Source organism: Oryctolagus cuniculus, chromosome 13 (genome assembly GCF_964237555.1).
Source record: "Oryctolagus cuniculus chromosome 13, mOryCun1.1, whole genome shotgun sequence".
In the NCBI taxonomy this organism is placed as follows: Eukaryota; Metazoa; Chordata; class Mammalia; order Lagomorpha; family Leporidae; genus Oryctolagus; species Oryctolagus cuniculus.
Window position 1 is genome coordinate 96950854 of NC_091444.1, and position 20062 is coordinate 96970915.

General features: G+C 43.8%; 1 protein-coding gene across 2 annotated transcripts in view; it reads left to right on the forward strand.

Annotated features, from left to right (window-relative positions):
* The window catches only part of LARP4B (La ribonucleoprotein 4B), a 108722-nt gene that overhangs the window by 18546 nt on the left and 70114 nt on the right, over nt 1-20062 (forward strand). For both annotated transcript variants that reach the window (XM_051835914.2, XM_051835916.2), the window contains exons 2-3: nt 16272-16391; nt 18121-18180. In XM_051835914.2, the coding sequence (XP_051691874.1) occupies nt 16311-16391; nt 18121-18180 (141 nt within the window). In that variant the 5' untranslated portion in view covers nt 16272-16310. The remainder of the gene's footprint in view (nt 1-16271; nt 16392-18120; nt 18181-20062) is intronic.

Below are 20062 nucleotides of genomic sequence, written 5' to 3' on the forward strand. Positions count from 1 at the left end.
AAAAAAGTATTGTATCTATATGATGAATGTGGAAACTGAAACCTAAAGGGATACACCTAATTTCTTTTTCTTTTTTTTTTTTTTTTTAATTTATTTGACAGATAGAGTTAGAGAGAGAGACAGAGAGAAAGGTCTTCCTTCCATTGGTTCACCTCCCAAATGGCCGCCATGGCCGGAGCTATGCCATTCTAAAGCCAGGAGCCAGGTGCTTCCTCCTGGTCTCCCATGCAGGTGCAGGGACCCAAGCACTTGGGCCATCCTCCACTGCCTTCTCGGGCCACAGCAGAGAGCTGGACTGGAAGAGGAGCAACCGGGACAGAATCCAGCACCCATATTGCATGCTGGCGCCTCAGGTGGAGGATTAACCAAGTGAACCACTGCAATGGCCCCTGGGATACACCTAATTTCCATAATATCTCAATTAAATAACAAAACCAGGACTCAGGTGTACCTCTTCAGAAAGGATTCATGCAATCATTCATTTGATAAACCATGACTGACCACCTGTTAAGTTCTTACTGCCACTTGGGTGCTGGAGGTGCAACTGTTGTTTAAAATGATGTCACTTAGACCTATAATTTCCTAGTGTAAGGAGAAAGGGTAACACTAAATGCAATATATTGAAAATTGGTTAGCACAGAATATTATAGTACATTATGTATAACAGAACAGAAGAATACTAGAAGCAGTAGACCCAAAAACAAGTAATCCTCAGGACATAGAAGCAGTTCATGTTGCACAGCAGATCAAGCTGCGCCTGCAATCCTGGCTGCTCCATCTCCAATCCAGTCCCTGCTAATGCACTTGGGAGAGCAACGGAAGATGGCCTAGATGTTCAGGCCCCTGCTGCACATGTGGCAGACCCATTTGAAGCTCCTGGTTCCTGGCTGCAGCTAAGCTTAGCCCTGATTGTTGCAGCTGTCTGAGGAGTGAACCAGCAGGTGGAAGATTGATCTCTCTCTGCCCCCTTGTCTCTCCCTTTCTAACTCTCAATGCAAATAAATAATTTGTTTAAAATTGAAAAAAATTTTATTTGAAAAGTAAAGTGAGAGGAGAGAGAGAGAGAGAGAGAATGAGAATGAGAATATCACTCATCTACTTGGTCACTCCCTAAGTGGTCACAACAATCAGGGCTGTGCTAGGCCAATGCCAGGATCTCTAGCTGGGTCTGGCATGTGGGTGCAGGGGCCCAAGTACTTGACCCACCATCTGCTTTGCTAGGCACATTAACAGGAAGCAGTATCGTAAGTAGAGCAGCTGGAACTTGAACTGGCACTCTGGATACAGGAAGCCAGTGTTGCAAGTTGTGGCCTAACCCTCTCTGTCACAACTGGTCCCTCACTTTGTGTCTTTTGAGGTAGAATAGGCTTGGGCATATTTAAGCAGAGACACGCAGGAACCAGAAAATGAGAGATTAGAAGTTAGTAGTGACAGAAGAGCAGAGAGAATGGGATACAGACCATAGAAAGAAGGATTAATGTTGGCTGTTGGATGGGACCGATCCTTTTTTTTTTTTTTTTTTTTTTTTTTTTTAATAAAAAGATTTATTTAAGTGACAGAGATCATCCACCATAAGGGATGCTGGCACATCATCAGGCAATGGTTTAACCTGTGCCACAGCACCAGCTCCAAATTTAGTATTCTTAATAGACATTTTTTGCACTTCAGTGAAAGGGAAATATTCCATAACAGTTATAATCCTGTATAGTTCTTAAGAGTCATACCTCACAGGGTACCCAAATATAGCCTGGACACAAAGAGAACTAATGGAAATTTCACAAAATACTTTTTCCTCAGTTTTTACATCAGAAAGGATTGGTGGAAACAAACAAAAATTGGTTTTGGGGCTGGTGTCCTGGTATAATGGGTAAAGCCACTGCCTGCAATGCCAGCATCCCATATGGATGGTGGTTTATGTCCCAGTTGCACCACTTCCTATCCAGCTCCCTGATAATAGCCTGGGAAAGCAGCAGAGGGTAGCCCAAGTGCTCAGACCACTGCTAACCTTGTGGGAGACACAGATGAAGCTCCTGGCTCCTGGCTTCAGTCTGACTCAGCCCTGGCCAGTGAGGCCATTTGGGGAGTGAAGCAGTGGATGGAAGAACTCTCTCTGTGTCTCTTCCTCTCTCTATGTAACTCTGTGTTTTCAAATAAATAAATCTTTTTTTTTTTTTTTAAAATACTAAATTCAAGAAAAGAAGCCAATACATTAATATATATCTTGAAATAAAATTTTTGAAGATTTATTTATTTATTTGAAAGAGTTACACAGAGAAAGGAGAGGCGGAGAGAGACAGAGAGGTCTAACATCCATGGTTCACTCCTCAATTGGCCACAGTGGCCGGAGCTGCGCCCATCCAAAGCCAGGAGCCAGGAGCTTCTTCGGGTCTCCCATGTGGGTGCAGGGGCCCAAGGACTTGGGCCATCTCCACTGCTTTCCCAGGCCACAACAGAGAGCTGGATTGGAAGTGGAGCAGCTGGGTCTCGAACCGGCGCCTATATGGGATGCTGGTGCTTCAGGCCAGTGTGTTAACCCACTGCGCCACAGTGCCAGCCCAAGAATTTTACTTTATCATTAGTTAAAATGCTGTTAAGTGGCTATTAATTGTTAAAGAAGGTGATTTGTATGTTCAGATAATAAGACTTTAGGGAATAACTATAGGGCTTTATAAGAACTGGAGGAAGACAAGTTGCCATTTTTTTATATCTACTTTGTCATCATCAAACAGCTGTTTGCTACTTTAGAACTCTTGTAGATTCTTCTAAATTTTTTGATAGCTTGTTGATTTTTCTCTGCCTTTCATTACAAATTCAAGATACTTTTATTTAAAGATTTATTTGTTATTTGAAAGGCAGAGCAACAGAGAGAGAGGCAGAGACAGATCATCCATCCCCTGGTTTACTACCCACAAGGCCACAACAGGCGGGGCTGGGCTAGGCTGAAGCCAGGTGCTTGGAGCTCCACATGGATCTCCCAGGAGGCTGGCTGGAGCCCTGATGTGGATAACCACTCCATTTCTTTTAATGTAGCATACTTGAAGATGTGATTGTAGTACTTTAAGAAATTGGTCTTTCTATAGGAAAAAAGTGAAAACATTCTCTGTAAGTAAACATTTTTTAAAAGATTTATTTATTTGAAAGAGTTACACAGAAAGAGGAGAGGCAGAGAGAAATAGAGAGGTCTTCTACCCACTGGTTTACTCCCTAGTTGGTTGCAATGGCTGGAGCTGTGACAATCCAAAGCCAGGAGTCAGGAGCTTCTTCAGGGTCTCCCACGTGGGTGCAGGGACCCAAGGACTTGGGCCATCTTCTACTGCTTTCCCAGGTCATAGCAGAGAGCTGGATCAGAAGTGGGTAGCTGGGACTTGAATCCCATGTATGATGCCAGCACTGCAGGCCAGGGTGTTAACCCGGTGCACCAGCCTCAGTAAATATCTATCTATCTATCTATCTATCTATCTATCTTTCTCTCTCTCTCTCTCTCTCTCTCTCTCTCTCTCTCTCTCTCTTTCACAGGCAGAGTGGACAGAGAGAAAGAAAGGTCTTCCATTGCCATTGGTTCACCCTCCAATGGCCACCACGGCTGCTGTGCTGCGGCCCGCGCACCGCGCTGATCCGATGGCAGGAGCCAGGTGCTTCTCCTGGTCTCCCATGGGGTGCAGGGCCCAAGCACTTGGGCCATCCTCCACTGCACTCCCTGGCCACAGCAGAGAGCTGGCCTGGAAGAGGGGCAACCGGGACAGAATCCGGCGCCCCGACCGGGACTAGAACCCGGTGTGCTGGCGCTGCAAGGCGGAGGATTTGCCTAGTGAGCCGCGGCGCTGGCTCATTTTTCTAACTCTGTTTACTCATATATATTGTTTTACTGTTATAGTTTATGTTCTAGAAATTGTTGTGGAAGAGTCGGGAACCTTAGTCTTTTGTTTTGGTTTGCTAGGAAGAAATATTGCCCCAGTTTGAGCAGCATATGTTGAGTTCTAGTTTTCCTACTACTACTCCCATCTCACTCTTTACTTACTATTATACAGTTTCTTTCTCTCCTCCTTCTTCAAGATTTATTTATTTATTCAAAAGGCAGAGTGACAGAGGAGAGACACAGAGAAATCTTGCACCTGCTGGTTCTTTCCTCAAGTGGCCATACCGTTGGGGCTGAGTCAGGAGCCTGGAGCTTCATCTGGGTCTCAATTGGATGGAAAGTGCTCAGGCACATTAGCAGGAAACATGGATCATATGTACTGGGTACATATCCAAGGGAAATGAAGTCCGTCTGTGGAAGAGATATCTGTATTCAAGTGTTTATCGTCCCACTATTCACAATAGCCAATAAATGGGAACAGCCTAAGTCCATTCACTGATGAATGGATGAGAAAAATATGGTACATGTGCATAATAGAATACAATTCAGCCATAAAAGGGTGAAATCTCATTTGCAATGACATGGATGGAACTGGAGCTCGTTATGTTAAGTGAAATAAATCAAGCCAGTCAACAACTACCACATGATCTCACTCCTATACAGTCTTGGGGGGGGGGGGGAGTGATTTCATAGAGGTTAAAATTACAGTCATGGTTACCAGAAGCTAAGCAGGAAAGGGGGCAAGGAGAGGTGGAAAGGTTGAGTAAGAGGTACTAGATTATAGCTGGATAGGATTAAGAAGTTCTGGGGTTCTTTTGAATAATAGGGAGATTGTAGATAATGTTCTTTTTATTTCTTTATTAAAAAACTGGAAGATGGTATTTTGAAGCTTTTTTTTTTTAAGATTTATTTATCTGAAAGGCAAAGTTAGAGGCAGAGGCAAAGAGAGAGAGAGAGAGAGAGGTCTTCTACCCACTGGTTTATTCCCCAAGTGGCCACAATGGCTGGAGTTGGGCCAATCTGAAGCCAGGAGCCCGTAGCTTCCCCCAGCTCTCCCATGATGGTGCTAAGGATTTGGACCATCTTCTACTGCTTTCTCAAGCCATAGCAGAGAGCTGGATTGGAAGTGGAGCAGCCGGGACTCCAACTGGCACCGATATGGGATGCTGGCACTGCAGGCTGTGGCCTTACCCTTTACACCACAGTGCTGCCCCCAGAAGTTCTGTTTGTGTGTGTGTGTGTGTGTGTGTGTGTGTTTAAAGATTTATTTATTTTATTTGAAAGGCAGAATTACAGAAAGGCAGAGAGACCATCCACTGGTTCACTCCCCAGATGGCTGCAATGGCCAGAGCTGTGCCAATCTGGAGCCAGGAGCCTCTTCGGGGTCTTCCACATGGGTGCAGGGCCAAGGATTTGGACCATCTTCTGCCTCTTTCCCAGGCTGTAGCAGAGAGCTAGATTGGAAGTGGAAGCAGGACTCGAACCGGTGCCCATATGGGATGCTGATACTGCAAGTGGCAGCTTTACTGCTACACCACAGCACCAGCCCCTTCCCCCCACCCAAGTTTTTTTTTTTAAGACATTTTATTTGAAGGGGAGAGTGACACACAGAAAGTCTTCCATCTGCTAGGTCACTCCCCAGATGACTGCAGTGGCCAGGGCTGGACCAAGCTGAAGCCAGGAGCCCAGAGTTCCATTGGGCTGTCTCATGTGTGGCAGGGGCCCAAGTACTTTGGTTACTCTAATCTGCTTTCACAGACATTAGTAGGGAGCTGGATGGGAAGCGGACCAGCCAGATCTCAAACTGGCACTCTTACATGGGATACAGGCATTGCAGGTGGTGGCTTAGCTCCCTGTGCCACAGTACTGGCACCAGTAGTTTGAATGTTTTCAGCAGAAAGAAATGTTAAATTTTTGAGTATATTGACCAGATTTTGTACAATGTAAACAGATACTGAAACATCACACAGTATCCCGTATAAATATGTACTTTTGTGTGTCAAATTTTTTTTCAATATAAAAAAATGAAACCCACAGTGGAGTTAGCCTTAAAGGAAGATAAAAGTAAAATATGAAAGATACTGAATCAGGCAGTACTAGTCTTTGCTTAAAGGGTAGTAATGCATATGAATTGTCAACAGTGTTTTCCCCCCCTCCTCTGTGCTCTAGAAACATTTTGTTTGCCATCAACAATGTTAGTATGTAGCTAAGTAAAGATAGCAGCAAGCTCAGAAATCAGCTCAAAGTGCATCTGTGGCAAATGAGCAGACTGGTCTAACAGACTTGGGTTGGGGCAGGGCAGAATTGAGGGGACACGGAATGATGCAGGAAATGTTTCATTGGGTTTCTAGCACAGCGTGCTGCTGGGTCAGACATAGTGAATCTGGCACATCCACAGATCATAGCCTTAACATGGAAAGTGATTTTTAATGGGAAAAAATGCTGCCAAACTGAGGGAAATGGAGGGAAAGCTCGCTTTTAAGCTATGGAATTTAACATCTTTTTGAAAAAGTATTTATTTACAAGGCAGTTAGGGAGGGAGAGCCAGAGAAAGAGTGAATTTCCATTGGCTGCATCACTCCCCAAATGACCACAATGGCCAGCACTGGGGCAGACCAAAGCCAGGTGCCTGAAACTCCATTTGGGTCTCTCCCATGGGTGCAAGGGTTCAAGGAGTTGGGCCATCTTCTGCTGCTTTTCTAGGTGCATTAGCATCTCTGCTGGATCATAAGTAGAGCAGCCAGTACTGGCATGGGATACAGGTATTGCAGGTGGTAGCCTAACCTGTTGCTGGCCCCAGGATTTAACATCTTTATGAACTTTTTTTTTTTCTGTAGTATTACCCTTTCTACTTAAGGTTATATGAAGTAAATATGTTGTACTATGTAACACAGAGGTTGAAGGTTTGGGAAATAGCTCTCCCTTGTTGTAGTGATCAGTATATGACCAAGGAAAATATTAGGCAAGATTGCGTCTTAGAAAGATAATCCTAAAAAACACATTTTTATAACTTGTAACTAATTTTATGCTTTCCTTAGCAGCAGAATGAACTATAAAAAAATAAATCACATTTTCTGACTGCTGCCTTTTTCAGAAGAAGCACAGGTGTACAAGTATGAAAGGAAAAATTTTTAGATTCATCTTGAAGTTTATCAATAGCATCTGCTTATGAGTTCCCTAATGCTGGATGCCATTTTAAAGGTTTAATTAAGCAACCACTTTGCTGAGATTGGATTCATTTCATTCATCCGTCAGTATTTTTGAGTGACACATTTACTATAATGGCACACAGCAAAAAGAAAAAACTATCAGAAATACCAAAAAATTTTTTTTAAATTTTATTTTATTTGAAAGACAATATTAGAGAGAGAGAGATATCCATCTGCTGGTTCACTCCCCAGATGGCTGCAATGGCCAGGGCTGGGCCAGGCTGAAGCCTGGAGTTAAGTGCTTCCTCTGGGTGTCCCATAAGGTACAGGGACTCAAGCACTTGGGCCATCTTCCACTGCTATCCCAGGTACATTAACAGGGAGCTAGATTGGAAGTGGAGCAGCTGGGACTCGAACCAGTTCCTATATAGGATGCTGGCATTGAAGGTGGCAGCTTAACCTACTACACCACAGTGCTGGACCCAAGATATCAACTCTGAAAAACTAGAATTATAGCAATACTGGAAACAGTAGTTTGTTCTGTAAATGTTCCCACAAGAAGTTCATTTAAATCCTGTATCTATGCAAGGTGCATGGAAGGAATATAGACTAATCTACCCTAAAGTACTCTCAAAATATTCTGCTGTAAGATGAGAATATGCATTTTATATATTATAGAGTGATGCTGGCAGCTGTGAGATTAAAACCAGTATAATCCAACAAACAGAATAAGCCAAATGAATGAGGAACTCTTAATTCCTATTGTATTTTCTTCTACCTCTCTAGAAATGGATTCATAAAAGAAAGTTTCTATTTTAAGAAGAGTGCTTCCTTTCAAGCTCAAAATGCTATAACTTTTTATAAAGGATATTTTTGTTTTAAAGCACAACAGAGAGATCTTCCATCTGCTGGTTCACTTACCAAATGACCGCAATAGCCAGGTCTGCACCAGGTCAAAGCCAAGAGTCAGGAACTCCGTCTTTGTCTCCCACATGGGTGGTAGGGACCTCAGAGCTTGAGCCATACTTCACTACCTTCCCAGACAGACACATGAATAGGAAGCTAGATCAGAAGCTGAGTAGGCACTAATTTTTTATTCAGGTGCTTTGCAACCATTTTTAGTTGTTCGTAATTTTCTTGTTGGAGTAAGGAAGGGAGAGAGGGAGAGAGGGAGGGAGGGAGGGAAGGAGGGAAGGAGGGAGGGAGAGAGAGAGAGAGAAAGAAAGAGAAAGAGAGAAAGAGATAGAGATATTTTCCATACACTGGTTCCTTCCCCAAATGCCCCCAGCAGCTATGGTCAGTCGTCACCAAAGTCAGCTGCCGGGAACTCGACCTGGGTCTCCTGTGTGGGTGATCGCAACACAAGTAGTTGGGCTATCATCTGCTGCCTCCCAGGTGCATTAGCAGAAAGCTGATTCAAAGCAGAAGTGGACTCCGATACAGATTTGTGCACACATTGTACCACAGTAGTGCCCCATGCTCTTTTAGTCATAATAATAATTCTCTGAATAGTCATGCTATCAACCTGCTACATAGTTAAGTTTATTTAAATAGATTGTTTAACATTTTTAAAGATTGCTTTGTGTATCCTAAGAGATTGCAGTAAATATTTTATTTTGAATCAAGTATTTCTGATTTATATGTAAAGAAGTCTTTAGAAAACCAGTGTGAGGGGCTGGCACCATGGTGCAGTAGGTTAATCCTCCGCCTTTGGCACCAGCATCCCATATGGGTGCCGGTTCTAGTCCTGGCTGCTTCTCTTCCAATCCAACTCTCTGCTATGGCTTGGGAAAGCAATAGAAGATGACCAAGTCCTTGGGCCCATGCACCCACATGGAAGACCAGGAAGAAACACCTGGCTCCTGGCTTTGGATCTGCGCAGCTCTGGCCATTGCAGCCATTTGGGGAGTGAACCAGCGAATGGAAGACCTTTCTCTCTGTCTCTCCCTCTCACTGTCTGTAACTCAACCTCTAAAATAAATAAATAAAGTCTTAAGAAAAAAAAAAAGAAAACCAGTGTGAAATCTAAGAGACTTACATTCCCCCAAGTGCTGAACAAGGTTGGTACAATTTTGTTAGGCTGTTTGTTTGACAGATGAGATTTTCAAAGTATTGTTAGCATGGAAACCACAGACAGGAGAGAGAACACTTGGGTTTACCCTCTCTATGCTTTTTATATAAAAAAGATCAAATCAGGAAAGTGACTCCTTCATTTTATTCAATAAGGTTTTATGTAAGCTGTAAGGCATTGAGGAGTGTGAAAGCCACATTGAAAACTAGCTCATATGCCAGAAAATACTTTGCTGTTGCTCTAGGTTTATCCCCTAGTTTTAAATATTTCTATTTGCCATTTAAAGCCCTGCTTTTTGCCCATGCAGGAAGCAATTGTTTATTTAGTTTAAATCTTTTGGTCTCTTGAACCAGTAATGGAAACCTTAGTTATTTATTGAAACTATGGTTAATACTTGCATCATCATACATTAAATCTCATTTGAGATTCAGGCATTACATGATAAAGTCCAATTTCAAGGCTTTGTATTTTTCTTACTATCAATAATCCCTTCTCTTGGAAATCTACAGTTGCAGGACTTTTTTCAAAAGCTCCATATGTGGATATTTGTACATAGTAATTTTTTTGACAGAGTTAGACAGTGAGAGAGAGAGACAGAGAGAAAGGACTTCTTCTGTTGGTTCACCCCCAAAATGGCCGCTATGGCCGGAGCTACACCATTCCAAAGCCAGGAGCCAGGTACGTCTTCCTGGTCTTCCATGCGGATGCAGGGGCCCAAGGATTTGGGCCATCCTCCACTGCCTTCCCAGGCCACAGCAGAGAGCTGGACTGGAAGAGGAGCAACCAGGACTAGAACCTGGCACCCATATGGGATACCGGCACCACAGGTGGAGGATTAATCAAGTGAGCCACAGCGCCAGCCCTGTACATAGTAATTAAGAGATATTGGTGAAAAGATAACTTATAGATAAAATGGATAGTCAAAATCACGGTTTATTTTACTGAGGCTATGCCATCATTACTTTTGTAACCTTTGATTTTGGACAATTTCAAATACAGAAGACTAAACAGAGTAGTATAATGAATCACTGTACCTCTTTCTCAGGATAAACAGTTATGGACCTTCATGTCTCTGTCCCCCAAATTGAGAAAAATTCTACACACTGTATTCTTTTTCCCTGTAACCATTTCACCATGGAACTCTAAAATGGGTACTGAAGGTCCGTCCTATGGGCTGCATAAGACTTGTGAAATCATTTGGTCTGAAACTGCAGGCAGGGCTGGAAATAAAAGTAAATCAGTAGCAGGCTAATTTATTTTATTTTATTATTTTTTGAAGACATTTATTTATTTGAAAGGCAGAGTTATAGAGAGGCAGAGGCAGAGACGGATAGAGCGAGGTCTTCTACCTACTGGTTCACTCCCCAAATGGCTGCAAGGGCTAGAGCTGCGCCAATCCTAAGCCAGGAACCAGGAGCTTCCTCCAGGTCTCCAATGTGGATGCAGGGGCCCAAGGACTTGGGCCATCTTCTGCTGCTTTCCCAGGCTATAGCAGAGAGCTGGATTGGAAGTGGAGCAGCTGTGTCTAGATCCCGTGCCCGTATGGGATGCTGGCACTGCAGGTGGTGGCTTTACCCATTATGCCACAGCCCTGGCCTCCTCAGGCTAATTTTTAAGCTGATAATTTTGTAGGGCTTGCAGATGATGTTATAAATATCCAAATGGCTGATAGCAGAAAAAAAGGCTCCCCACTCCTGTTGTTCTAGGTTTTCTCTCTCTGTAAATGAAACATAATCACAACATCATTATCACAGCTGGAGAAAATACAGTAATTCTTTAGTACTGTCAGCACTGATAGGATGTTTTTCTGGTTCTTATTTTTAGAATATTTGGTTTCAAGGAAAACAAGTTTTCACTGGCCTCTGTGTGTGTGTGTGTGTGTGTGTGTGTTTTGACAGGCAGAGTGGACAATGAGAGAGAGACAGAGAGAAAGGTCTTCCTTTTCCGTTGGTTCACCCCCCAAATGACCGCCATGGCCGGCGCACTGCGCCAATCCAAAGCCAGGAGCCAGGTGCTTCCTCCTGGTCTCCCATGCAGGTGCAGGGCCCAAGGGCCTGGGCCATCCTCCACTGCCTTCCCGGGCCACAGCAGAGAGCTGGGCTGGAAGAGGAGCAACTGAGACAGAATTCAGCGTCCCAACTGGGACCAGAACCCGGGGTTACTGGCGCAGCAGGTGGAGGATTAGCCAAATGAGCCATGGTGGTGGCCATGGCCAGTGTTTTAAGTCTGCTTGTATTGAGGAGGCTGTGTTGCTTGACAAATCATCTCCTGCTGTGTAAAGCCCCATGGTGTGCCTCTGTCCCTTTTATTTGCTAAGGGATTAATCCTATCCCTTTTTGTTTACTTGCTTGTTGGTTTGTTCTTTGAAAGGCAGGCAGTAAGAGAGAGAGGGATCAAGATGTCACATCTGGTTCACTAACCAAATGCCAACAGATGGCCCAGGTTGGGGGCTGGGTTGGATAGAAGCCAGGAATCTCAAACTAGTTCTCACATGTTGGTGTCAGGAACCCAGTTGCATGAACCATCACTTGCTGCCTCCCAGAGTGCACATTAACAGGAAGGTAGAATCATAAGAAGAGCTGGGAATTGAACTTGGGTATTCTGACATGAAATGCAGGCGTCTTAACTGCTGCATCAAACACTTGTTGCCTTTGCAAGAATACGTGATATATGGTGTGGCTGGTATTTCTATGAGGAGGAACCTAATTCCTAATTGTCTGAAAAATTCAAGAGGTAGTATATATATATTAAAGGACTCTTCTAGTCAATTTTATTTCTCATGGCCTATTTTCAAACAGAGGTCTATTTTTTAATGATTTATTTTTTTGAAAGGCAGATATACAGAGAGAAAGAGAGGGAGACAGAGAGAGAGAGAGAGAGAGAGAGGTAGCAAGCTCTTCCATCCGCTGGTTCAATAGCCAGGGCTGGGCCAGGCTGATACCAGGAGCCAAGAAGCTTCATCAGGGTCTCCCATGTGGGTGCAGGGGCTCAAGTATTTGGGCCATCTTCTGCTTTCTCAAGCATATTAGCAGGAAGCTGGATTGGAAAAAGAGCAGCCAGGACTTGAACAAGCACCCATATGGGATGCTGATAATGCAGGCAGAGGCTTACCCTTCTACACCACGGTCTGACCACGGAAGGCTATTTTTTTTTTTAATTTATTCATTTATTTGAAAGACAGTTGCGGAGAGTCAGAGGCAGAGAGAGAGGTCTTCCATCCTCTGGTTCACTCCCCAGATGGCTGCAATGACTGGAGCTGGGCCAATCTGAAGCCAGGAGCCAGGAGCTTCTTTCCGGTCTCCGACGCAGGTGCAGGGGCCCAAGGACGTGGGCCATCTTCTGCTGCTTTCCCACGCACGTTATCAGAGAGCTGGATCAGAAGTGGAGCAACCAGGACTTGAAGCAGTGCCCGTATGGGATGCTCGTGCCACAGGCGGGTGCTTAACCTACTATGCCACTGCGTCAGTCCTCCCCAGAGGGCTATTAATAGCAAGTATTTTCTGAGAGAAGTTAATATTGGTGAAAGCATTGGTACCATATTCTGTTATTAATCAGTTGGGTACTAATCTGCCTCTTTATTTTCTGGCCTTGTTTTGTGAGAATTTTTAATGACACACAGATATTTCCAAAACTAAATTCATCCGTTCTCATGTGGGAAGTAAGCTTGGGTGCCTCAGCTGCTCTCCTGTCCTCTTAGTTCATCTTCCTTGGTGGGGATGGTGTGGGTCTTGGAAACAGTTTTTTGCTCAGGTATTTCAGAGACATCAGCATAGGTTCCCCCCCCCCCAAGTTTTTTTTTTTTTAAGATTTTATTTTACTTGAAAGAATTACAGAGAGGCAGAGACAGAGAGAGAGAGTGAGAGTGAGTGAGTGAGTCTTCCATCTACTGGTTCACTCTCCAAATGGCTGCAGTGGCCAGAGCTAAGCTGATCCAAAGCCAGGAGCCAGGGGTTTCTTCCAGGTCTCCCATGCAGGTGCAGGGCCCAAGGACTTGTGCCATCTTCCACTGCTTTCCCAGGCCATGGCAGAGAGCTGGATTGGAAGTGGAACAGCGGGGACTCAAACTGGCACCGATATGGGATGCCAGCACAGCAGGCAGGGCTTTACCTGCCATGCCACAGCATCAGCCCCAGCATAGGGTTTTAAAAATACAAATGTCTAAACTACAAAACTGCAAGATCACAGTTTCCTCCAGTGATTCTCCAGTGCATCTGAGGGTTACAAGCTGTGACCTGGAATATACAAACTAAACTCCTGAATCTGTGTATTCTGAAGTTCAGTCATAATGTTATACTTTTGTAACCAGGTTTCTTATGTAGCAGAAACCCCATTACTTGCACCATCACCATTGCCTTCTCAGGACCCACGGTAGCAGGAAGCTGGAGTCAGTATATATGCTGCCAAAGCGAGCACAGGACACTGGAGTCAGACGCCATGGCCAGGCATTGATTTCAAGCTCTCGATGAAGGACATACGTGTCTTAACTAGTGTCTTAACCACTAGGCAAGGCGCTTCTCTTATGGTTACTTTTTAAATCATTTGGGAAAATTAAATATTATATGTGAAGTTTGGAGTCTGGCCATTGAAATAAGTCAGTACATCACAAAGGCCACTTCAGAGTAGTATAACTATACTCAGGTTGTTTTAAGATTTATTTCATTTATTTGAAAGGCAGAATTAGAGAGAGAGAGAGAGAGAGAGAAGAAAGAAAGAGAAAGGGAGAAAGAGAAAGGGAAAGAATCTTCCATACACTGGTTCACTCCCTAAATGGCTGCAACAGCTAGGGCTGGGCCAGATTGGGGCCAGGCGTTTCATCCAGGTTTCACACATGGGTGCAGGGATCAAGCACTTGGGCCATCTTCTGCCTTCCTAGGTGAATTAGCAGAGAGCTGGATCAGAAATGGAGCAGCCAAGACTGGATCCAGCACCTATATGGGTTGCCCACTTCACAGGTAGCAGCTTGACCCTCTGCCACAACACCAGCTCCAAGTGATTCCTGTTTAATTGTTCATTTGTCTTGAGGGCTTGTCCTTGAACAAAACAAAATTAATAGAGCTAGTCAAAAACTATTTAAAAACTATATGCTGGGTCCAGCACTGTGGTGCATCTGGTTAAAGCTCCAGCCTACAGTGCTGGCATCCCATATGGGCGCTGATTCTAGTCCCAGTTGCTCCTCTTCCAATCCAGCTCTCTGCTGTGGTCTGGGAAAGCAGTAGAAGATGGCCCAAGTCCTTGGGCCCCTGCACCCATGTGAGAGACCGGGAAGAAGCTCCTGGCTTCGGATTGGTGCAGCTCTGGCCATTGTGGCCAATTGGGGAGTGAACCAATAGTTGAAAGACCTCTCTCTCTCTCTCTCTCCCCTCTGCCTCTCCTTCTTTTTCTGTGTAACTCTGACTTTCAAATAAATAAATAAATCTTAAAAAAGAAAAAAAAAACTATATGCCTTTCTGCATTCTATTGATTTTGTGATTTTTCTGTTTTTATTTTTTATGTGTACTCCTGTATATGACAGCGTATGCATTTTCTCACATTGTTACTGTGGTGGAGTGGTGGTGATAAGAGTACCTAAAATCTATGCTCTTCACAAATTTCCAGTATACAGTATGTGTTGTGTTAGCTCTCTAGACTTAGTCATTCTACACATTACACTTTTATACCCTTTGACCTATGTAACCCTACCTCCTCCCTGCATCCTTTGATAACTATTTTACTCTGTTCTATGTGTTCAACTTTTAAAAAACTAGTCCACATATAAGTGAGGTCATACAGTATTTGTCTTTTTTTTTGTGTACCTAGTTTATTTCACATAGCATGCTATCTTTCAGGTTCTTCTGCATTGTAGCATATAAGATTTCCTTTTTTAAGGTTGAATAGTATTCCTTTGTGTGTACACCATGATTTCTTTATCTGTTCATCTATCAGTGGACACTTGGGTCGTTTTGCTATTTTTGCTATTGTGAATAATGTTGCAGTGAATATGGGATGTGCAAATATCTTCATGAGGTGGTCATTTCATTTCCTTTTGATATATACCTAGAAAAGGAGTGGCTGGGTCATATAGTTCAATTTTTTTAAAGTTTTGAGGAATTTCCATACTCTTGTCCATAACAACTACACCAATTTATATTCCTACCAAGAGTATATAGGGATTGCTTTTTCTTTCCATACTTAATCAACATTTTTTACCCTCTTGATGTTAAAAAAACAAATTTTAATTTTTAATTTGTTTATTTTCATTTTATTTACTTTCCAAATATCCACAATAGCCAAGGCTGGACCAGCCCAAAGCCAGGAGTTGGGAACTCTATCTTGATTGTCCACGTGAGTGTCAGGGACCCTAGTAGTTGGGTATCATCTGATATATCCCAGGATACATCAGGACACTGGATCAGAAACAGAGTAGCTGGGGACTAGCATTATGGCATAGTAGGTAAACCTGTTGCCTGTGACACCAACATCCCTCCCATATGGGTGCCAGTTGGTATCCTGGCTGCTCCACTTCCAATCCAGGTCCTTGTTAATGGCTTGGGAAAGCAGCAGAAGATGGCCCAAGTGCTCAGGCCTCTGTCACCCATGTTGAGACCCCAGTGAAGCTGCTGGCTCATGGCTTCCATCTGGCTCATCCTTGGCCATTGGGACCATTTGGGAAGTGATCCAGTGGATGGAAGATCTGTCGAGATCTCTTTCTCTACATCTCTGTCTTTATAACTCTGATTTTCAAATAAATAAGAAACAAAGTGGCCATTGTGGCCATTTGGGGAGTAAATAAGCAGATGAAAGATATTCTGTCTGTCTATCTGTCTGTCTCTCTCTCTCTCTGACTTTCAAACAAATAAACAAACTAGTGGGTGCTTACTTATTTGTTTGAGAGAGACAGAGACAGCACTCCTCAGATGGCTGCAACAGCTGGAGCTGGGCCGATCCAAAGCCAGGAGCCACGAACTTCTTCTGGGTCTCCCATGCGGGCACAGGGGCCCAAGGACTTGGGCCATCTTCCAGTGCTTTCCCAGGCCATAGCAGAAAACTGGATTGGAAGTGGAGCAGCTAGGATTCAAACCAGTGCCCATATGGGATGCCAGCACTATAGGTGCTGGCTTTACCTACTACGCCACAGTGCTGGCCCCTCCTTAGTAATTTTAAGAATAAACCACATTACACCCTTCAAATGACCTATTTATTGTTTTTGCATTTACAGCATCCTGAAGTTTACATTAAACTTCTCCCAGTGGAGCCCATGACTTCTGATCAGGACGCTAAAGTTGTGGCTGAACCGCAGGCGCAGCGAGTCCAAGAGGGCAAGGACAGCTCTCATCTGGTGGGTGCCATTGGAAGGGAGGGCCAGGGAGTCCGTTCCTCTTCTCTTTCTGATAAAGAACTCTACATTGAACTTAATAAGAAAATCAGAAAGTAGCACTGGAGTATCTTAGAATCCACATGTAAATGTTAGGGAAGAAAACTTTCTCACCCATCTGATGTATAGTAGAAGATTATTAAGAGGAAAGCATGCTGTTGTTAAGTAATAAATCTTACATGACACAGGAGTCTGCAGACATGAGGATCCACCAGGGAAACTGTATGTTAAGTATGGTACAGAAGTGGGAAGTTCTTGACATGTGATTTGACAAAGGGGGCTGTGAGCTGATGGTAATGAATTGAGGAGAATTCAGCAAAGCCTGTTTGTTCAGAGTTTTCTTTGTGTCCCTGTGTGGAATTCTTTTTCTCCCAGTATAGAGTAGGATTTCTCTGGAATGAGGGTCTTTTGACCCATTTTCCAGGTAAGGTCAGCTAGCTTTTTCCCCTTAAGGGGAGGGGTGAATGTACTTTCTATTTCCTATGGCCTGCTTCTGCTGTTTCCTCAAATGCCAAGGTGCCATATATACTGAACTCATGTCAGTCTGAAAGAATTTTGCTTAGTAGAGAAAACTACAAGTACTAGGTGATAAAAAGGTTATTGTAACTCTTATGGGGCCAGCGCTGTGGCACAGCGAGTTAAAGTCCTGGCCTGAAGCACCGGCATCCCATATGGGCGCCAGTTCTAGTCCCAGCTGCTGCTCTTCCGATCCAGCTCTCTGCTATGACCTGGGAAGGCAATAGAGGATGACCCAAGTCCTTGGGCCCCTGCACCCATGTGGGAGACCCGGAGGAAGCTCCTGGCTCCTGGTTTCGGATTTCTGTGGCTCCAGCCTTGCGGCCGTGTGGGGAGTGAACCAGCAGATGGAAGACCTCTCTCTCTGTCTTGACCTCTCTCTGTAAATCTGTCTTTTTAAAAAAAAGGTTATTAAAGCTCTTACATATTTAAATCTTTGTGTTTTAAGTCAAGAAAATAAAGTAAGTACTTTTAATCACAGTTCAGCCATCCTACTAGGGTATTTTAAGAGTTGAGTAGTATTTTATTACAAATTTATATTTTGACTACCTTGGTTCATTTTGAACATTTTGTTATACTGAGCAGGAATATTTAAAGTTTTTAAAAAAATTTTTTAAAGATTTTTATTTATTTATTTGAAAGAGTTACACAGAGGAGAGACAGAGAGAGACAGAGAGAAAGAGAGAGGTCTTCTATCTGCTGGTTCACTCCCCACACGGCCGCAACGGCCGGAGCTGCGCCCATCTGAAGCCAGGAGCTTCTGGGTCTCCAACACGGGTGCAGGGGCCCAAGCACTTGGGCCATCTTCTACTGCTTTCCCAGACCACAGCAGAGAGCGGGATTGGAAGAAGAGCAGCTGGGTCTCAAACCAGCGTCCACGTGGGACACTGGCAATACAGGCCAGTGCGTTAACCCGCTGTGCCACAGTGCCAGCCCTAAAAGTTCTAAATTACTTTTGCAAAAGTAGCTTTTCTTAATTTTTTCCATTAAAACTATGAAGAATATGACCTAAGGAATAGTAAGTTCACATTTTAAAATGTTAAGGCTCTTAGATCTTTTTTTGTCATATAAAACTGTGCATTTCTCAGTAGGTTTGGCTTTGCTTTATTATTGTGGCTTGAAAATCCAAATGTCTTATTTTGTAATGATGGTGTTTTTGATGTTTTCAATATTACAGATGAATGGTCCTATATCTCAAACCACTTCTCAAACAAGTTCCATCCCAGCTTTGAGTCAGGTAATTAATTTCCCAGCTTAATCACATTATTTAATCATAACTGAGGCTCGCAGATATTTCCTTATGAAAAGTGTTTATTGTGGATCCAAATGGTTGTAATCAGTAGTAATATTTTCACTTTTCCCTTCTTCCCACTTAGCATGATTTCATCTATATATCCCCAAGTGCTAGTCCTTTTTGCTTGGCATATGGTATTTTCTTTATGTTGATATGCCAACATTGCTTTAGCTGTTTGAATTGAGGGCACTTAAATTATTTATCTTTTTCTGGCATTTATAAATGGTGTTGCTGTAAATGTTCTTTTAACTGGCAGTGTTCATAGTATACCTAAGGGTGTGGACAGGTAACACTTTATAGGTTTCCAGAAAATTTGAATTAGTTTAGTGACTGTGTATTGATGGTCATTTATCTGTAGTTTTTATGATTGTTGAAGGAATATTTTTAACAGAGTTATTTAAGGAACTAGTCTCTTTAAGGTTTAGTCTTTCTGTCAAGGTTGAATGCTGAGTAGGAGGAGGATTATAACAGTGATGCCCAAATATCTGAATATTTCAGGAGCAGGTTTATTTTTTTTTAAAGATTTATTTATTTATTTGAAAGTCAGAGTTACACAGAGAGAGGAGAGAGAGAGATCTTCGTCCGATGGTTCACTCCCCAGATGGCCGCAACGGCCAGAGCTGCGCCAATCTGAAGCCAGGAGCCAGGAGCCAGGAGCTTCTTCCAGGTCTTCCACATGGGTGCAGGGGCCCAAGGATTTGGGCCATCTTCTACTACTCTCCCAGGCCATAGCAGAGAGCTGGATCGGAAGAGGAGCAGCTGGTACTAGAACCAGCGGATGCCGGTGCTTCAGGCCAGGGCGTTAACCTGCTAAGCCACAGCGCCGGCCCCAGGAGCAGGTTTATATCTAACCATTGGTAATATTAATCAGATGCATTATATAGCTTCCTGTCACCTACGAAAGCATAGTGAAATAATGACAGCTTATAAGCCTAGATAATCAATGAGCCTAAAAAAGTAATCTTTATTAGACCACACAATTCGATTACTGATAGGGTATAAGAATAGTGTATTATGAATGACTTGTTAGAACTATTTGAGTTTATATACATGTGTTTTCTGTTAAGCTGTAAACTTCAGGGTATGTTCTGTTCATTTACTTATTTATTTTTTAAAGATTTATTTATTTATATGAAAGTCGGAGTTACACAGAGAAAGGAGAGTCAGAGATAGAGAAAGAGAGAGGTCTTCCATCCGATGGTTCACTCCCCAGATGGCCGCAATGGCTGGAGCTGTGCTGATCTGAAGCAAGGAGCCAGGCGCTTCTTCCAGGTCTCCCACGTGGGTGCAGGGGCCCAAAGACTTGGGCCATCTTCTACTGTTTTCCTGGACTATAGCAGAGAGCTGGACAGGAAGCGGTACAACCGGGTCTCGAACCGGCACCCATATGGGCCAGGGTGTTAACCCACTGCACCACTGCACCACAGCGCTGGCCCGTTCTGTTCATTTATTAAAAATAACTATTGGCCGGCGCTTCAGCTCACTTGGCTAATCCTCTGCCTGTGGCGCCAGCACCCTGGGTTCTAGTCCCATTTGGGGTGCTGGATTCTGTCCCGGTTGCCCCTCTTCCAGTCCAGCTCTCTGCTGTGGCACAGGAAGGCAGTGGAGGATGGCCCAGGCCCTTGGGCCCTGCACCCCCATGGGAGACCAGGAGGAAGCACCTGGCTCCTGGCTTTGGATTGGCGCAGTGCACTGGCCGCAGCATGCCAGCCGTGGTGGCCATTTGGGGGTGGTGAACCAACGGAAGGAAGACCTTTCTCTCCGTCTCTCTTTCTCTCACTGTCTAACTCTGCCTGTTCTCCCCTCCCCCCCCCCAAAAAAAAAC